At 47.8% G+C, this 13,557-nt stretch overlaps 2 protein-coding genes and 1 long non-coding RNA gene across 14 annotated transcripts in view; 2 read left to right on the top strand and 1 right to left on the bottom strand.

The window, feature by feature from the left end:
• Positions 1 to 12,416, bottom strand: part of ITSN2 (intersectin 2) — a 126,855-nt gene extending 114,439 nt beyond the window's left edge. Inside the window, exon 1 of one of the 9 annotated variants that reach the window (XM_059729082.1) lies at positions 12,325 to 12,416. The gene's annotated coding sequence lies outside the window, so the exon portion shown is untranslated. Of the gene's footprint in view, positions 1 to 4,963; positions 6,832 to 7,545; positions 7,617 to 12,139; positions 12,259 to 12,302 lie in introns of those variants that run through there. The other 8 variants (XM_059729078.1, XM_019481213.2, XM_019481207.2 and 5 more) reach the window with 8 other exon arrangements.
• LOC132250949 (uncharacterized) lies at positions 7,824 to 9,982 on the top strand. The gene is made up of 2 exons (XR_009462711.1): positions 7,824 to 7,906; positions 7,992 to 9,982. It is a non-coding gene; the product is annotated as an uncharacterized LOC132250949 (long non-coding RNA).
• A 134-nt stretch (positions 12,417 to 12,550) lies between the features above and the next one.
• GCFC2 (GC-rich sequence DNA-binding factor 2) overlaps positions 12,551 to 13,557 on the top strand; it is a 48,321-nt gene continuing 47,314 nt past the window's right edge. Inside the window, exon 1 of one of the 4 annotated variants that reach the window (XM_019481259.2) lies at positions 12,551 to 12,808. In XM_019481259.2, coding sequence (XP_019336804.1) covers positions 12,586 to 12,808 — 223 coding nt within the window. In that variant the 5' untranslated portion in view covers positions 12,551 to 12,585. Of the gene's footprint in view, positions 12,918 to 13,557 lie in introns of all 4 variants that reach the window. The other 3 variants (XM_019481267.1, XM_019481251.2, XM_006267190.3) reach the window with 3 other exon arrangements.

Genomic DNA, 13,557 nt, shown 5'->3' with positions numbered 1-13,557 from the left:
CTGAATAGAGTGGAATAATCACTTCCCTCAATCTGCCTGCAATGCTCCTTCCAATGCAGCCCAGTATGCCGTTAGTCCTCTTGGCAACAAGGGCACACTGCTGACTCATATCCATCTTATTGTCCTCAGGAACCCCCAGGTCCTTTTCTGCAGAGCTTATGCTTAGCCAGTCAGCCCCAAGCCTTTACTGGTGCATGGGATTGCTCTGTCCTATGTGCAGGACCTTGCACTTGTCCTTGTTGAACCTCATGAGATTCCTTTTGGACCAATCCTCCAATTTGTCTAGGTCACACTGAATCCTAGCCCTACCCTCTGGCATATCTACTACTCCCCCCAGGTTGGTGTCATCCACAAACTTGCTGAGGGTGCACTCTATGCCATCTTCCAGGTTGTTAATGAAGACACTGAACAAAACTGTGCCCAGGACTGACCCCTGGGGCACTCTACTTTATACCAGCTGCCAACTAGACATGGAGGCATTAATTACTACCTGTTGAGTCTGACAATCCAGCCAGCTTTCTATATCCTTATACTCCTCCCAAGTTGTTTGTCCAAGCTTCCACTTCTTGTAAGCTTCCTTTGTGTGTTTAAGCTCACTGAAGAGTTCTCTGCTAAGTCAAGCTGATGTTCTTCCATACTTGCTAGTCTTTTTGCACATCATGATGGCTCACTCCTGCTACTCAGTAAGGTCCTGGTCTCCTCTCCCCCTCAGACTGGCTTCCCAGAGGATCCTGCCCATCAGTTCCCTGAATGAGTCAAAGTCTACTTTTCTGAAATCCAGGGTTCTTACTCTGCTGCTCTCCATCCTTCCTTTCCTCATGATCCTGAGCTCACTGGCTCTGTACCTGGCAACACAGTTTGGGGAGGAGGTGAGCAGCCAACAGTGGTGAAAGAACAGATTAGGGACTATATACAAAAGCTGGACATGTACAAGTTCATGAGGCCAGATATGATGCACCTGAGGGCATTGGCGATGAGACTGCACAACTGCTGGCCATTATCTTTGAAACCTCATGGTGAGTGGGAGAGGTTGTGGATGATTGGAAAAGGGAAGATATAGTGCCCAGAAGGATCCAGTGAGCTATAGACCAGTCAGCCTCACCTCAGTCCCTGTAAAAAATCATGAAGGTCCTCAAGGAATCCACTTCTAGGCACTTGGAGGAGCAGAAGGTGATTAGGAACAGTCAGCATGGATTCACCAGGGGCAAGTCATACCTGACCAACCTGATTGCTTTCTATGATGAGATGACTGGCTCTGTGAATGCAGGAAGAGCAGTGGACTTGATACACCCTGACTTTAGCAAGACTTTTGATACCATCTCCCACAATATTCTCGCAAACAAGCTGAGGAAGAATGGATTGGATGACTAAACTGTAGGCTGTATAGGAAACTGCTGGATCGTCAAGCTCAGAGGGTAATAGTCAATACCTCAATGTTTAGTTGGCAGCTGGTATCAAGTGGAGTGCCTGAGGAGTCCATCTTGAGGCCAGTTTTGTTCAATAGCTTCACCAGTGATATGGTAGATGGGTGGAGCGTACCCTCAGCAAGTTTGCCGACAATGCCAAGCTGGGCAGTAGTAGATAACCTGGAGGGTACGGCAAGGATTCAGAAAGACCTCAACGAATTGGAGGACTGGACTAAAAGAAATCTCATGAAGTTCAATAAGGACAAGTGCAAAATCCTGCACTTAGGATGGATCAATTCCATGCACTGGGACAAGCTGTGCACTAGCCTGTCCACTATAAAGTGGACAATAAGCTGAATATGAGCCAACAGTGTGCCCTTGTTGCAAAGAATACTAATGGCTTTGCATTCATAGGAGTGTTGCCAACAGATCAAGGGAAGTAAATCTTCCCCTCTACTTGGCACTGGTGAGGCTACACCTTGAGTACTGTGCTCAGTTTTGGGCCCCCAAATACAGAAAGCCTGAACACATTGGAGATAGTCCTGTGGAGAGCAATGAAAAGTTAGGGGGTTGGGGCACATGACTTCCAAAGAGAGGCTGAAGGAACTGGTCTTATTGGCTGCTTGCACATGTGAAAAACACAAAACAAAACATAAAGCATGTGTTACCAGAAGTAGCAGTGTTATTTCAACCTGGCTCTGCAGCATCTGTATAGATTGGGTGTTTCACCCAGGCTTTTTGGTACTTTTATCTAATAGCCGATTGAATCGGCTTTAGTTAAAAGTGCCAAAAAAGGTCCACTAAAGCTCCTGATCTATACAGATGCTGCAGAACTGGATCAAACTAATGCGCTGCCTCTTCTGGGCATGCACTTGGATTGGCACAGGACTGCGCAGTTTAATATAAACTGCATTTTTTTTTGTTTTTTTTTTGGTTTTTTTTAGTTCTGCAAACAGCCATTTAGTCTGGAAAAGAGAAGACTTAAGGGAAAATTAATAGTAGCCTTCAACTACCTGAAGGGGGCTTCCAAGAAGATCAGAGCAAAACTGTTCTCAGTGGAGGCAGATGACAGAACAAGGAGCAATGAGCTCAAGTTGCAGCAGGGGAAGTTTAGGTTAGATATTAGGAAAAACCTCTCTCACTAGGATGATGGTGAAGAACGGGAGCAGGTTACCTAAAGAGGTTGTGGAATCTCCATCTTTGAAAGGTTTTTAAGACCCGGCTAGAGAAAGCCTTGCCTGAAATGATGCAGGTGGGGATGGTCCTGCTTTGAACAGGGGCTTGGACTAGATAACCTCCTGGGGTCCCTTCCAAAAATTTTTTTTTTTTTTTTTTTTTTTTTTTATAATTCTATGTGTTTTTGTAGAAGGAAACAAAGATCAGTAATGAAATAAAATCAGCAATCATGTTTGTTTTTTCTATCTAGATATTATACAGAAGTAAAGTTGCATAACAAAGGACATGGCATAAAGATTTAATTTTTAACCCTAAAATCTGAATCATTAATAAAGCATTTTAACAAAAACTGACTAGCTACTCCCTACAATATTTCACTATGAAACACACAAAAATTATCCCAATTATTCAGATGATGAAACTGAAGGTAACATGCTTAGTATGTCAGAACCTAGTAATTTCCAGGCTCTTAAGCTAGTGTCTACACAACATTTCTAAACCTTTAGAGAAAAATCCTTCAGTGTTGAATATTTTATTTATTGAAAACATTTTAATTCACTTTCTAGTAACGTACTTCTTTAATGTTTTGTGGGCAAACATATGTTATCAAAAATAGGCTCAGGTCTCTTGAGAGGGATACTTGATGCAATAAGCATTAATAGCCATTTCCACCGACTTCAATGAGAAGCAGATTCAGTCCTGTATCTTTGTGAATTTTTTTTTTTTTTTACCTTTTAATAGCCTACATCTGGAAAAAGAATAGCTACAGAAAAACAACAGCAGAAAATAAGTTTGCAAATGGAAAGCAGATGAATGAATCAAAAAGAGAAAATAGTATGCCAGTACTTAACATACTGAACATTTTTTTTAAAGTCAATTTTCACTAGCTTCTTATTCAAGCAATACCAATTAGTCCTGCAGTTCCATGCTGATGGGGACTTAAGGCTAGATTTTCAGTTACTTAATATGCAGCTAGGTGACTAATGAGATTTTCAAAAGCACCTGAAGCAAGTTTGGTGCCTAAATTACACTGATTTACCAGCTGGAGTTAGGCACTTTTGCAAAACCCCTGCATCTTTATGTGATGTAGCACCTTTAAAAATATATATCAGACTTTTAGAGAAAAGCAGAAGCTGCATTCTCAGCAAAGCTAGAATAATCTGTTGCATCATCCATCACAAGCCCCAGGCACAGGGGAAACCTGATCTTACTAGGCTGATGTTGAATAAGATTAATATTGAGGTTCACATGAGAAGGTTTTTAGTATTCAAAGATATAGTTAACTACTTCATTTTATAGCTAGAAGTCACCTTTGCAACTTATAGTCAGAACTCTACTTTTCTGACAAGTGCTCCTATGACTCGAAAGCATCTCTGCATACAAAAGATAGCTAAAATTAGTCATCTTATTAGTGAGATGCAGAGAGGACAGCAGATCACTTTGCGCTGTCCAGCCACCTGAAGCAAGAGTTTCAGGGTCAAGGAATAAAAGGTAGAAACAGGTCTTCATACACATAGCAGCACAAACACTCAATTTTTTTTTAAAAGCACCGTACTTATCCTTTGCCATCAGCAATGTGGAGAAATGCCAGGAAACATATCTAGGGGACCAGATGAGAGAAAAGATGTTACGGTGCAGATAAAAGCTGGTTTGCAAGAGTGAAAATAAATCATTTGAAAACAGGAAAGGATCAGAGAGAGAAAACACAGGAGTTAAACTTGCACAGTATGATAAGCAAGGTTTAAACACAAATTATAGATGACAAAACAAATAACAGTTAAGAAAAACTAGTTTTAAATTCTGAAAAGGAAGGGGTTGAATGTTATGAAAAGGAAAATAAATCAGACATGAAAATGTCAAGATGATAGTGTCTGAGGATCCAACAGAATTAAGAGAACAAGAGCTAGTCAGGAGTCCAGTTTATCTTTAAAGAACTGGATCCTGCCTCCTTCCTCTTTTTACAAGCTTTGCAAAGGGACTGAATGGACATATTGCTAGGCAATGTCAGCACTCCTATCTCTAAAGCAGTGATTCTCAAGCAGGGGGCCACCGCATAGTTTGCCTCACAATATTAGCACAGTTAGGTGTGCAAATACCTATGTGATTCACAAGATAAACCCAGAGATTTCACATACGAGTCCACAGTGCTAAAACCTTCTGACCTGTTATGGTCTTTCTGAGTTTTTGCAACAGAAAAATTGCTGTACTGTTTTTTTCCATAGTAAAAAAGTAAGTGAAAACTAAGAGCTGCATTTTCTGAAGGGTGCCTTGAGTCTGAAGAGGTTGGGAACCACTGCTCTAAAGTGTCAGTTACTGTGCAACTTAGCCAGGGGAAAAAAACAGGTCCAAAGTCTGTAATAGTGATTTCTGATTACAAGTACCTCAGCTTTGGGGTCCTCGACTTCAGGCCCCTCACAGGTGCCAGATTTTAGAAGGGATGGTGCTTGTTTAAGATGTCTCAGGTCATTAAGAACTTTAAAATCTCTGACACAAATTGTTCTCATCCGCCCGAATGTCACCAAGTGCACTTTGGAGGCAAAGCAAGCAAGCACTGCTTCTCTGGATCATGGCGTATATGGAAGAGGTCTAGTTACTGTGGAGGAATCACTGACTAAACAAGAACACAAAGCAAACAGCTGAGTGAAAAGTGTTAAAGCAAACAATATTCAATACCTCATATCCTGAAGTGAGCTTTATTCACTTACTGTTAAATAGTATGGCAACAGAAATATTTGTAAACTAAACTACTTTACCCCATGAGTGTTTCTCTGAAGCTCACAAATAGCTGTCTTACCAACAGTGCTGAAAATCACTAACAGCTCACTTCTACCGTAATCTATTTGACTTTGTCCATGCCAAGGACAGGGATAAAAAATACACCATAATTCACTATCAGCACAAACTTCAGGAGATTACAATTTGTGATGGTAAACATGGCGTGAAGAGCAGCACAACTTCCACTATTGCTGGAGGAACCCTTGATTTATTTATACTACTGTAGCACCTAGAGATCAAAATCGGGCATCAGGCCCCTTGTCCTAGATGCTGTACGCTACAGACTGATAAGAAAAGTAGATCCCATCTCAGAGAGATTGGAGCCTAGGTGTCAATAAGGACATAACAGGAAGATTAAACAATACACGGTGGAAAATGGGAGAATGGGAAACAAAATGTTTGATTAAAAATGAAAACCCTCAGCTGACCACTTGTTTGATCAATACGAGTTATACAAGCATCCTGGCTGAGAACGAAAGGACCATGTAGGACACGTATAAACGTGACCTTTTGTCTGAACAACACTTCAGCTCAGCAGTGACTCAAATGACCCTAGAAACAAACAAGATCTCGTGTTAGGATGACAAGAGCCAAAATACCCTAATCTGTAATCTCACCTTTACCAGTCTTCCTCACAGCCAGAATCAAGCTATTTTTACCCCCTCTGTTTCTTCCTCTATGAAAAAGGAGTGATAACACAGACAAGAGAAGAGTTTCATGAGGACAGATTAGTTATGGTAATATTTGTTAAAAAAAAAAAAAGTATTATACGCACGAGAACTAGTTAAATGCTTATAAGACTTAGTAAAAGTAAAATCAGCCTTTACATTTTTGTAATGTAAGAGCGATGTAGCCGTGATGGTCCAGAAATCTGGCAAGGCAAGGATTTCTTAGGGTGCTCCTATTTGTACGGTGGTGTCAAAACTAAGCTCATCTATCCCAGTGACATAGTTGGTCCTATAAAAGATATCACCATAAGAAAGCCCTGCTTCTTGCCTCAGTGTTAATGTGGTGTCCCACTGTCTCGGAGAAACAGATTCCTTTAAAAGCATTGTTATTCATTATCCAAACTGCTGTCAGACCTAAGGAGGCCAATGAAGCACCTTGGACAGACAGATGGTGGCCACACTTTATTTTCTTTACAATGACAAAAGAAAAAAAACAGACTGAAAAAACGTGACAAATCCATGTTTAACAACAAACATCTTCAACCACTGTTAAGTTTCTTCATACTACTGGTTGGACAACTATTAGACAAGAAGCAAGTCAGCAATGGCACATCTCTCCATGGCCTCCCGCGGCCCTCCGCCCCGCCACACGTCACGCGTATTATGAAATTCACTGGTGAATCACGCAATAAATTCAGACCAGCCACACGTGCAATGCGATCATCACCCCGTGAACCCCAAACCGCGCAAGAAACGCAGATCGGCCACACGGGCAAAGGAGCCGCCCCGCCATAAAACGACAAGTTGCGCAATCAACGTAGACTGGCCACACGGGCAAAGGACTTACCATGCCGCGAACCACGAATCATGCAATAAACGGGCCACAAAGGCAAAGCAAATGGCGAATCGTGCAATAAACGTAGCCCGGCCACACGGGGAAAGGAATATCATGAAATAGTGAAGAGTGCAGTAAGTGTAGCTACCCCAGTTACACGGGCAAAGCAACCGTGTCATGAAGCGGCGAATCGTGCAATAAACGTAGCCTGGCCACACGGGCAAAGGATCTATCCTGCCCAAACCTGCTCGATAAACGCAGACCGGCCACACCGGTGGCAAAGGGCCCGTCGCCTCAGGCAGCGGCGAATCGCGCAATAAACGCCCCCGGGCCGGGGCGAAGGCACCGCGGTGCCACGACCCCGGCCGGCGCGAGGCCACACCGGCGGCGAGGGGAGCGTCATCTCACGACCGGCGCCGTGAGGGCGGCGGGGTCGCACTCGCACCTCCGGAGCCATCGCGGCCCGGACACGCGCGGGGCCACGACCCGCACCGTCGCGCTACGAAGGCCGCGCGGCTACATGTGCCCCGTGCCCCGCACCCCGCCACAGGTGCCAGCGGGCTCCGACCCGCCTCCAACCGCGGCGCCCCACGAAGAGACGCTGGGGCGGGGCGGGGCCGGGCCGGGCTGCAGCGCCCCGCGCCCCTCAGGCTCGCTCACCCGCCGCCGCCTCCTCCCCCGCTACCTGTTGCTCCGCGCGGCTCCTCCGCCTCCCGCCGCGGCGTCAGCCCCACAACATGGCGGCGGCGGCGCGGGCGGAGCCGACCCACAGCGCCCCCCACCGGCTGCCTGCGGCGTCGCCCGCCCCGCGGCCGGGCCTGGGCCTGTGTGCGCGCGGGGCCGCAGCCCCTCGCCTCTGCCCCGGCCCCGGCCGGCCTCCACGCGTGACCCCTGCGTGCAGGATCGGCCCCACAAAGCCAAAAATGTGGCCACCGCCCAGCCCCGTCCCCGGACCTGCGCGGCAAAGCCAGCCCACGGGTGGGGCGAGCCTGTCCCCAGCACCCCGGGGGGGGGGAGATGCCCCCCTCACGCCTGTGGAGAAAGAGGTCCGAGTTGAAAGGCGGCCCCCTTCACTCCTGGTCCCAAAAGCCGGTTGTTGAAGCTGCTTGGCAACTTGTTTTTTTTTTCCAGAGTATTTGACTGAAAAATGAAACCAAAGAAGCGGCCGGGATCCTGGAAAACCCTGCGGGTGAAAATCCGAGTGGAGAAATCCTAAACGTCTGCAGGCAAATCGTGCCGGGACGTGCGGGAGGCTCCTGTGCCGTCTAGGCCCAGCTGGGTGGCCAGCCTCCGTCTCCCGGCGCCGGCATCACGGGAGGACTGGGACGTGAGGCAGCCGAACCGCAACGTCCACGAAGCGCAACACGCGCGCCGAATGGTTTTGGTTGTCTGCTTTTGTTCCAACACTAACAAAACATTTAACCTTTTTAAGTGGTCTGCTTTACTCTCTCCCCGGCTGTTTTCCAGAGAGGGGAGGCAACGACTTTTCCACCGGTTCTGTGCCTCAGACTGAAGCCTTTCCTTTTGGATGTACAGGCAGTCCTCAACTTACAACGTTTCGAGTGACAATGTTTCGCACTTATTAAATGACACCCTGTTTCAACTTTCTGACGGATCGAGCGTTGTAAAGTCGGAACTGATGACGCCACGCCAGCAAGTTAGTTCGCTGCGTCGCCCGTCTCTCGTCTGTCCAAACTTCCTTGAAGTTTTAAGAAAGTGTCCAAGACTCCAGAAAAACCTGCAGCCAGGACTCCTGAGAAGACTCCAGCCAGGAGCCCGTAAAGAAGTCCAGCCAAGTCACCTCAAAGCCAAATCAATGTGATTGCTATTTACAATATATATACGTTAATGTAGCTATATTACTCATCTATAATTGATTGAGTACAAAATTCTGGGTTATTTTTGGTGAAAATAGGGCAGGAACCAATCCCCCATATATAACATTGTTTCCTATGGGAAAAATCAGTTCCGAGTTGCAACGTTTCGACTTAAGACGCAGTCTCAGGAACCAATTGTGTCATAAGTCTGAGGATTGCCTGTATTTGGTGATGCATGTCCTCATCCTCCACGGCAGTGACTGGCACCCTGAGTCGCTGCAAGATCCCTTCGAGGGTGCTGCAGCACCTGGCCACTGTGGGAGGAAGTTGGGCACCCTACACACACCCCAGTGTCCTGCAGGCAAACAGCACCCCTGGGAGCTCCCAGTCCTGCCCCCCACCCTACTCCAGCCCCAGTGCCAGCTGCCCCCATGCAAAGGGATGGATACGTGGCTGTAGAGCTCTGCTTTTCAGATCAGCTCATTCCCTCCTTCTTCCCAGGCTCCTGGACATTGTGGAGGGCCTGCAAGGAAAGGTGGCTCTAGTCACTAGTATGCAAGTCCAAAAAGGAGTAGCTGCAGCACTGGGGGCTGCGATCTCCCCCTGATGATGATGAAATGAGTGTCACCACGCTCATGTGTGGGAAACATGAGGGCCAGAAAGCCAGCAACAGGTAGAGAAGGTGGATCTGCATGCTGTCTCACCCTCCCCAGCTCTCAGAATCCACACATTTGCAACTGTGCATGCCCCCCCAGGGTTTGCCCCAGACCTGTACACCACTATCCTGCACTTAAAAAAAAAAAAATCTAAATAACTGTTTCTATCTTGGCCTAACACACAAATGAGTGACACTTATTATTAGTTGTGGCATGTATCCTTATAATTCAATTTTACAAGCCAGTCAAGTAATAGCACCTATCCCACAGAGTTTATAATCACAGAAAGAAAATACAATAAGGTTTCTAGACTGCATTTCAAGGCAAAGAGGTGACTAATGAGCAGGTAGGAAGGACGATGGGAAGGGGGAGAGACCAGCTGAATAACAAGGAGATTGTTCCAGACATAGATACAGGATGACTGTAGATACAGAAACCAAGATTGAGAAGAGACTAATTAAGATGAAAGACTTGGGGAGAGTGGAGGGAGCAGGAAGGGAGGAGTATTAAATACTGTTTACAATGATCACAGATTCTTTTTCTATTCTTACTACATTATCTCCAGCTGAGCTAATGCTTCTCTGTAGAGAGAACAACAAAATATGCCTAGATATTATGAAAATAAAGGCTCTAGAAATACTTAAAACAACCAGATCTTTCATATTTTTCAAGTCTTCAGTGCCTTCCCTTTGAAATTTAGTTGGCTCGCTGCCTGCAGTCAGTCAGCAAATCCCAGTTATAGGCAGCACAATGTTCTGAAAGGTGATAGGTGTAAATCCCTACTGTCAGCTGAACAGATCATAGATAAAATTGTCCATTCTTTGAAGGAGCAGAAGGAACAAAATTATCTAATGCCTCTGGTGTACTTCATAGTTTGGCTCACTTCCTCTGCAGTATTGGTGCTTGTCCAGACATGCTAGAAACCAGTGATTTGCTCTTCCGGTCCAAAACCCATACCTTTTCCGTGACCAGATAGTATCTTGGATTAATGATAGCCAAATCCCTTCAGTCATGTTCTTAAACTAGGGGCACCAACCTTATAGCGGGCTGGATGTGTGGCACGGTCAGCATGCCGGCCAGGTCCCATGCAGGGTTGGCATGTGGGATCCAGCACACCAGCTTGATCCCCACATGCCTGGATCCAATTGCGCACTGGTGTGATCTAGCATGATCTGGTGCACAGGGCCATGTTATCTGGCACACGGAGCGCCACATGGGTCTGAAAATTTAGCAGCAGGGGGTGAACAATTAATGATACCACCACTTCCCCACTTAGGGAGCCCTTCTGGCTGGATTACATAGATCTGTGGGCTGGATCTGGCTCACAGGCCAGGAGTTGAGCACCCCTGGCTTAAACAATTTAATAGTGAGGAATAAACAAAGATATTGATAAGCAGAAATTGATTCCAGCTGTATGGAAAGACTTCCTCACCATGACCCACAGCTTGTATGCAGGTCATAAATTGCTGTCTAGTGGATAAGAGAGGTTGCCTTACTATTGAATTTAAGTAGCCAGAAAGAAACAACTGCAGAAACGTTTGCCTGGGATCTCCTGAGCCCATATTTACAAGAAAAGCAGCAGGACACTCTTTGCTGTGATTCCCTTGTGTTACCAGTAGCATGCTAGGGTGTTAGGTCTATGCGGTGTCAGGGCTGATGGTAGTCTTACACAGAGTTATTGTATAGTGTGGCTCGGATAGGGATCATCCTGCTTCAGCCAGCCCTAGTTTTCTGTGACTCTATGAAGACTTAATTACCCAATTACTCAAGGGTGCCCACTTCTCACAAGACAACCGCTCTCTCTCCCATCTCTCGGTTCTAATCCTTAAAGGCAAGTCTACAAACTTCACTTCATCAATCTACTGGATACAAAAAAAAAAAAAATCATGCACTTAATACAGACATTGGATTTACCACACATTATAACCTGCCTGCCATCCGATAACCCCAGGTAACCTGTCTGCATTTTACCAGCTCCGTTCTATCACCAGATCAACATCCTCCTTCCCCACAACTTACCAGTCTCACACCTATTGTCCCCCATTCCCTCTGATCCTCACTGCCACGCATTTGCATTTTCACAAACCTGAATTTTGCAAATTGGCTTCTATTCTACCCAGGACAGCACACATCATACCACCAGACTCCCTAGGCTGAAGAAGGGTGTTTGTGCCTGAAAACAATTTTCCCAACTATTTAGTTGGTTTAGTAAAAGGTATCACACATCTACCCAAAGAACCTTGCCTGCCTATGAAGACTTGAATTTTAGTCAGTTTTGGATTTTAAACTTCATTTAACAATGAGAAAGATTTCTAAACTCCCTGCTTGCCATCTGACACCTCCAGGGAAGGAATCGTACCTGATCTACACAACCAAGAGCAACTCAGAACAACTCACAAAGACACGCTCATAGATCCAGAGGGACAGATTTCCATCTTCCGCACCCTCTGTCTGTGCAAAAGTGAAGTTTATTTCCTACCTATTGGGAATTTTCACTATCTTTAATTTTCCCAGAGGCCGACAAAGGGCATTTGACGTTTATTTTTGGGGCTGTCCTTGCTCGCAGAAAAAGATTAATTTTGCCCCACCCGAAAGCTCGCAGAAAAAAGATGAATTGTGTCTGCGATTTTCTCGTTGGTCTAATAACAGGTCTCATCTCTGAACTAAGAGCTCTAGATTTTTGCATTTCTTTCCGTCTCGGGCTACCAAATGCATCCTACGAAGACCTGAAGCGCATACAAGTGCCAGCGTCCCAGCAAGGAGGAAGGGCGCAGACACCTCCCACCACTGCTGTGGTGCAACTAACCCCGGGTTTTACTCCGCAGCAAATCCTCTGAAGCCGGAGGCGGGCAGGCAGGCAGGCGGCTCTCCCCGGGGCTCCAGCCCCCCAGCTCTGAGCCAGAGACAACAACGACGAGGAGAAGACACGTGCTACCGTACTTAGTTTGCACGGGTCCCGCTTGCTTTACCAGAGAAGGCAGCGACCCGCACCTGCTCCCCCGTGGTCCTCCAGGAAAGACCGCCCGCGCCGAGCGCGCTCCTCCACCAGCGCCGCCCCGCAGCGACAGCACTCAAAACTCCCCAGCTCCGCACCCCACTTCGTCCCAGCCAGGGGAGGGTTAAAGACACTTCATCCTCATTGGCCAGCACCCTCTTCTGCCCCGCCCACTTCCCTTGTGACACCCACGGGGCGGAGCCAGCAACAGGTGATTGGTCGACACCATTTCCTCAGCTAGCCGGGCTGCGGCGCGCATGCGCATTGGGCGTCGGCGTTCTACCGGGGCCTGCGTGACCGGTACCGGACAGAATGTTCCGCCGGCGTCCGCGTCACTTCCGGGGTCGCCGCCGGGTGCAGTCCGCCAGCAGCGAGGAGGAGCCGGGTCCCGGCGTCGAGGGGGGGGAGGAGCGGCAGCGGCAGGGCCCTGTCAGCCCCGACCCCGGTCCCGGTCCCCCGCGGCTCCCGGAAGCGCCGACGGTGAGCGCGAGGGGCCAAGAGGCGGCGGAGGACGGAGGCGAAGGCGGGGCCCGGCAGGCGCGGGGGGGCAGGGACCTGCTCAGCTTCGGGAGCGACGAGGAGCGAGAAGGTAGAGCCCCCCCTCCCCCACTCGCCCCGCAGGCGTCCGGGCTTGGCCCCTCTGCACCTTACCCGCATGGCGTAAGTTGCTGGTGGAGCGCACAGTTCACATGGACTGGCCCCACGGGCCAAGTCGGGTGATAACCACGTCTGTCCTGCTCCCCCAAGAGCCGGGTGGCAACAGAATTAGTGCTTGGAAATGTGTAGCGGCTCCGGAGGTGGTTTCCAGCCAGCTTTCGGTTGAATGTGCATCTCAACCCCAGGGGCCGGGCAGAGGGAGCGGGCGAGGAGGCCTGTGGGTCCGACATAAGGTTTGGCCTCATGCTTGCTCGTCCCATGCCAAGTGTCTGCTGCGTACCAATGACTGCCTGACTCCACGCGACGGAAAGTATCGCGGGAAATGCCCCCTTAGACATCCGTGGTGCATCCGCACCTTGAAAAATGTGCCCAGGTCTGGTCCCTGCACCTCACAAAGGGTATAGGAAAGCTAGAGACGGCGCAGAGAAAGGTGGCGAGGACGATCGGTGGTGTGGAGGGCTTGTGTGAGGAGGGAGGAAGAGGCCAAGCTTGACTGAGTTTAGAAAAGAGGGGTTTGAAGGGCAACATTAAGAGTTTACAAAATGCGAAACAACGCAGAGAAAGTCGCTAGG

Source organism: Alligator mississippiensis, chromosome 1 (assembly GCF_030867095.1).
Source record: "Alligator mississippiensis isolate rAllMis1 chromosome 1, rAllMis1, whole genome shotgun sequence".
Lineage (NCBI taxonomy): Eukaryota > Metazoa > Chordata > Crocodylia > Alligatoridae > Alligator > Alligator mississippiensis.
Note: the sequence above shows the minus strand (reverse complement) of the source record. Positions and strands in the feature narration are given on the sequence as shown.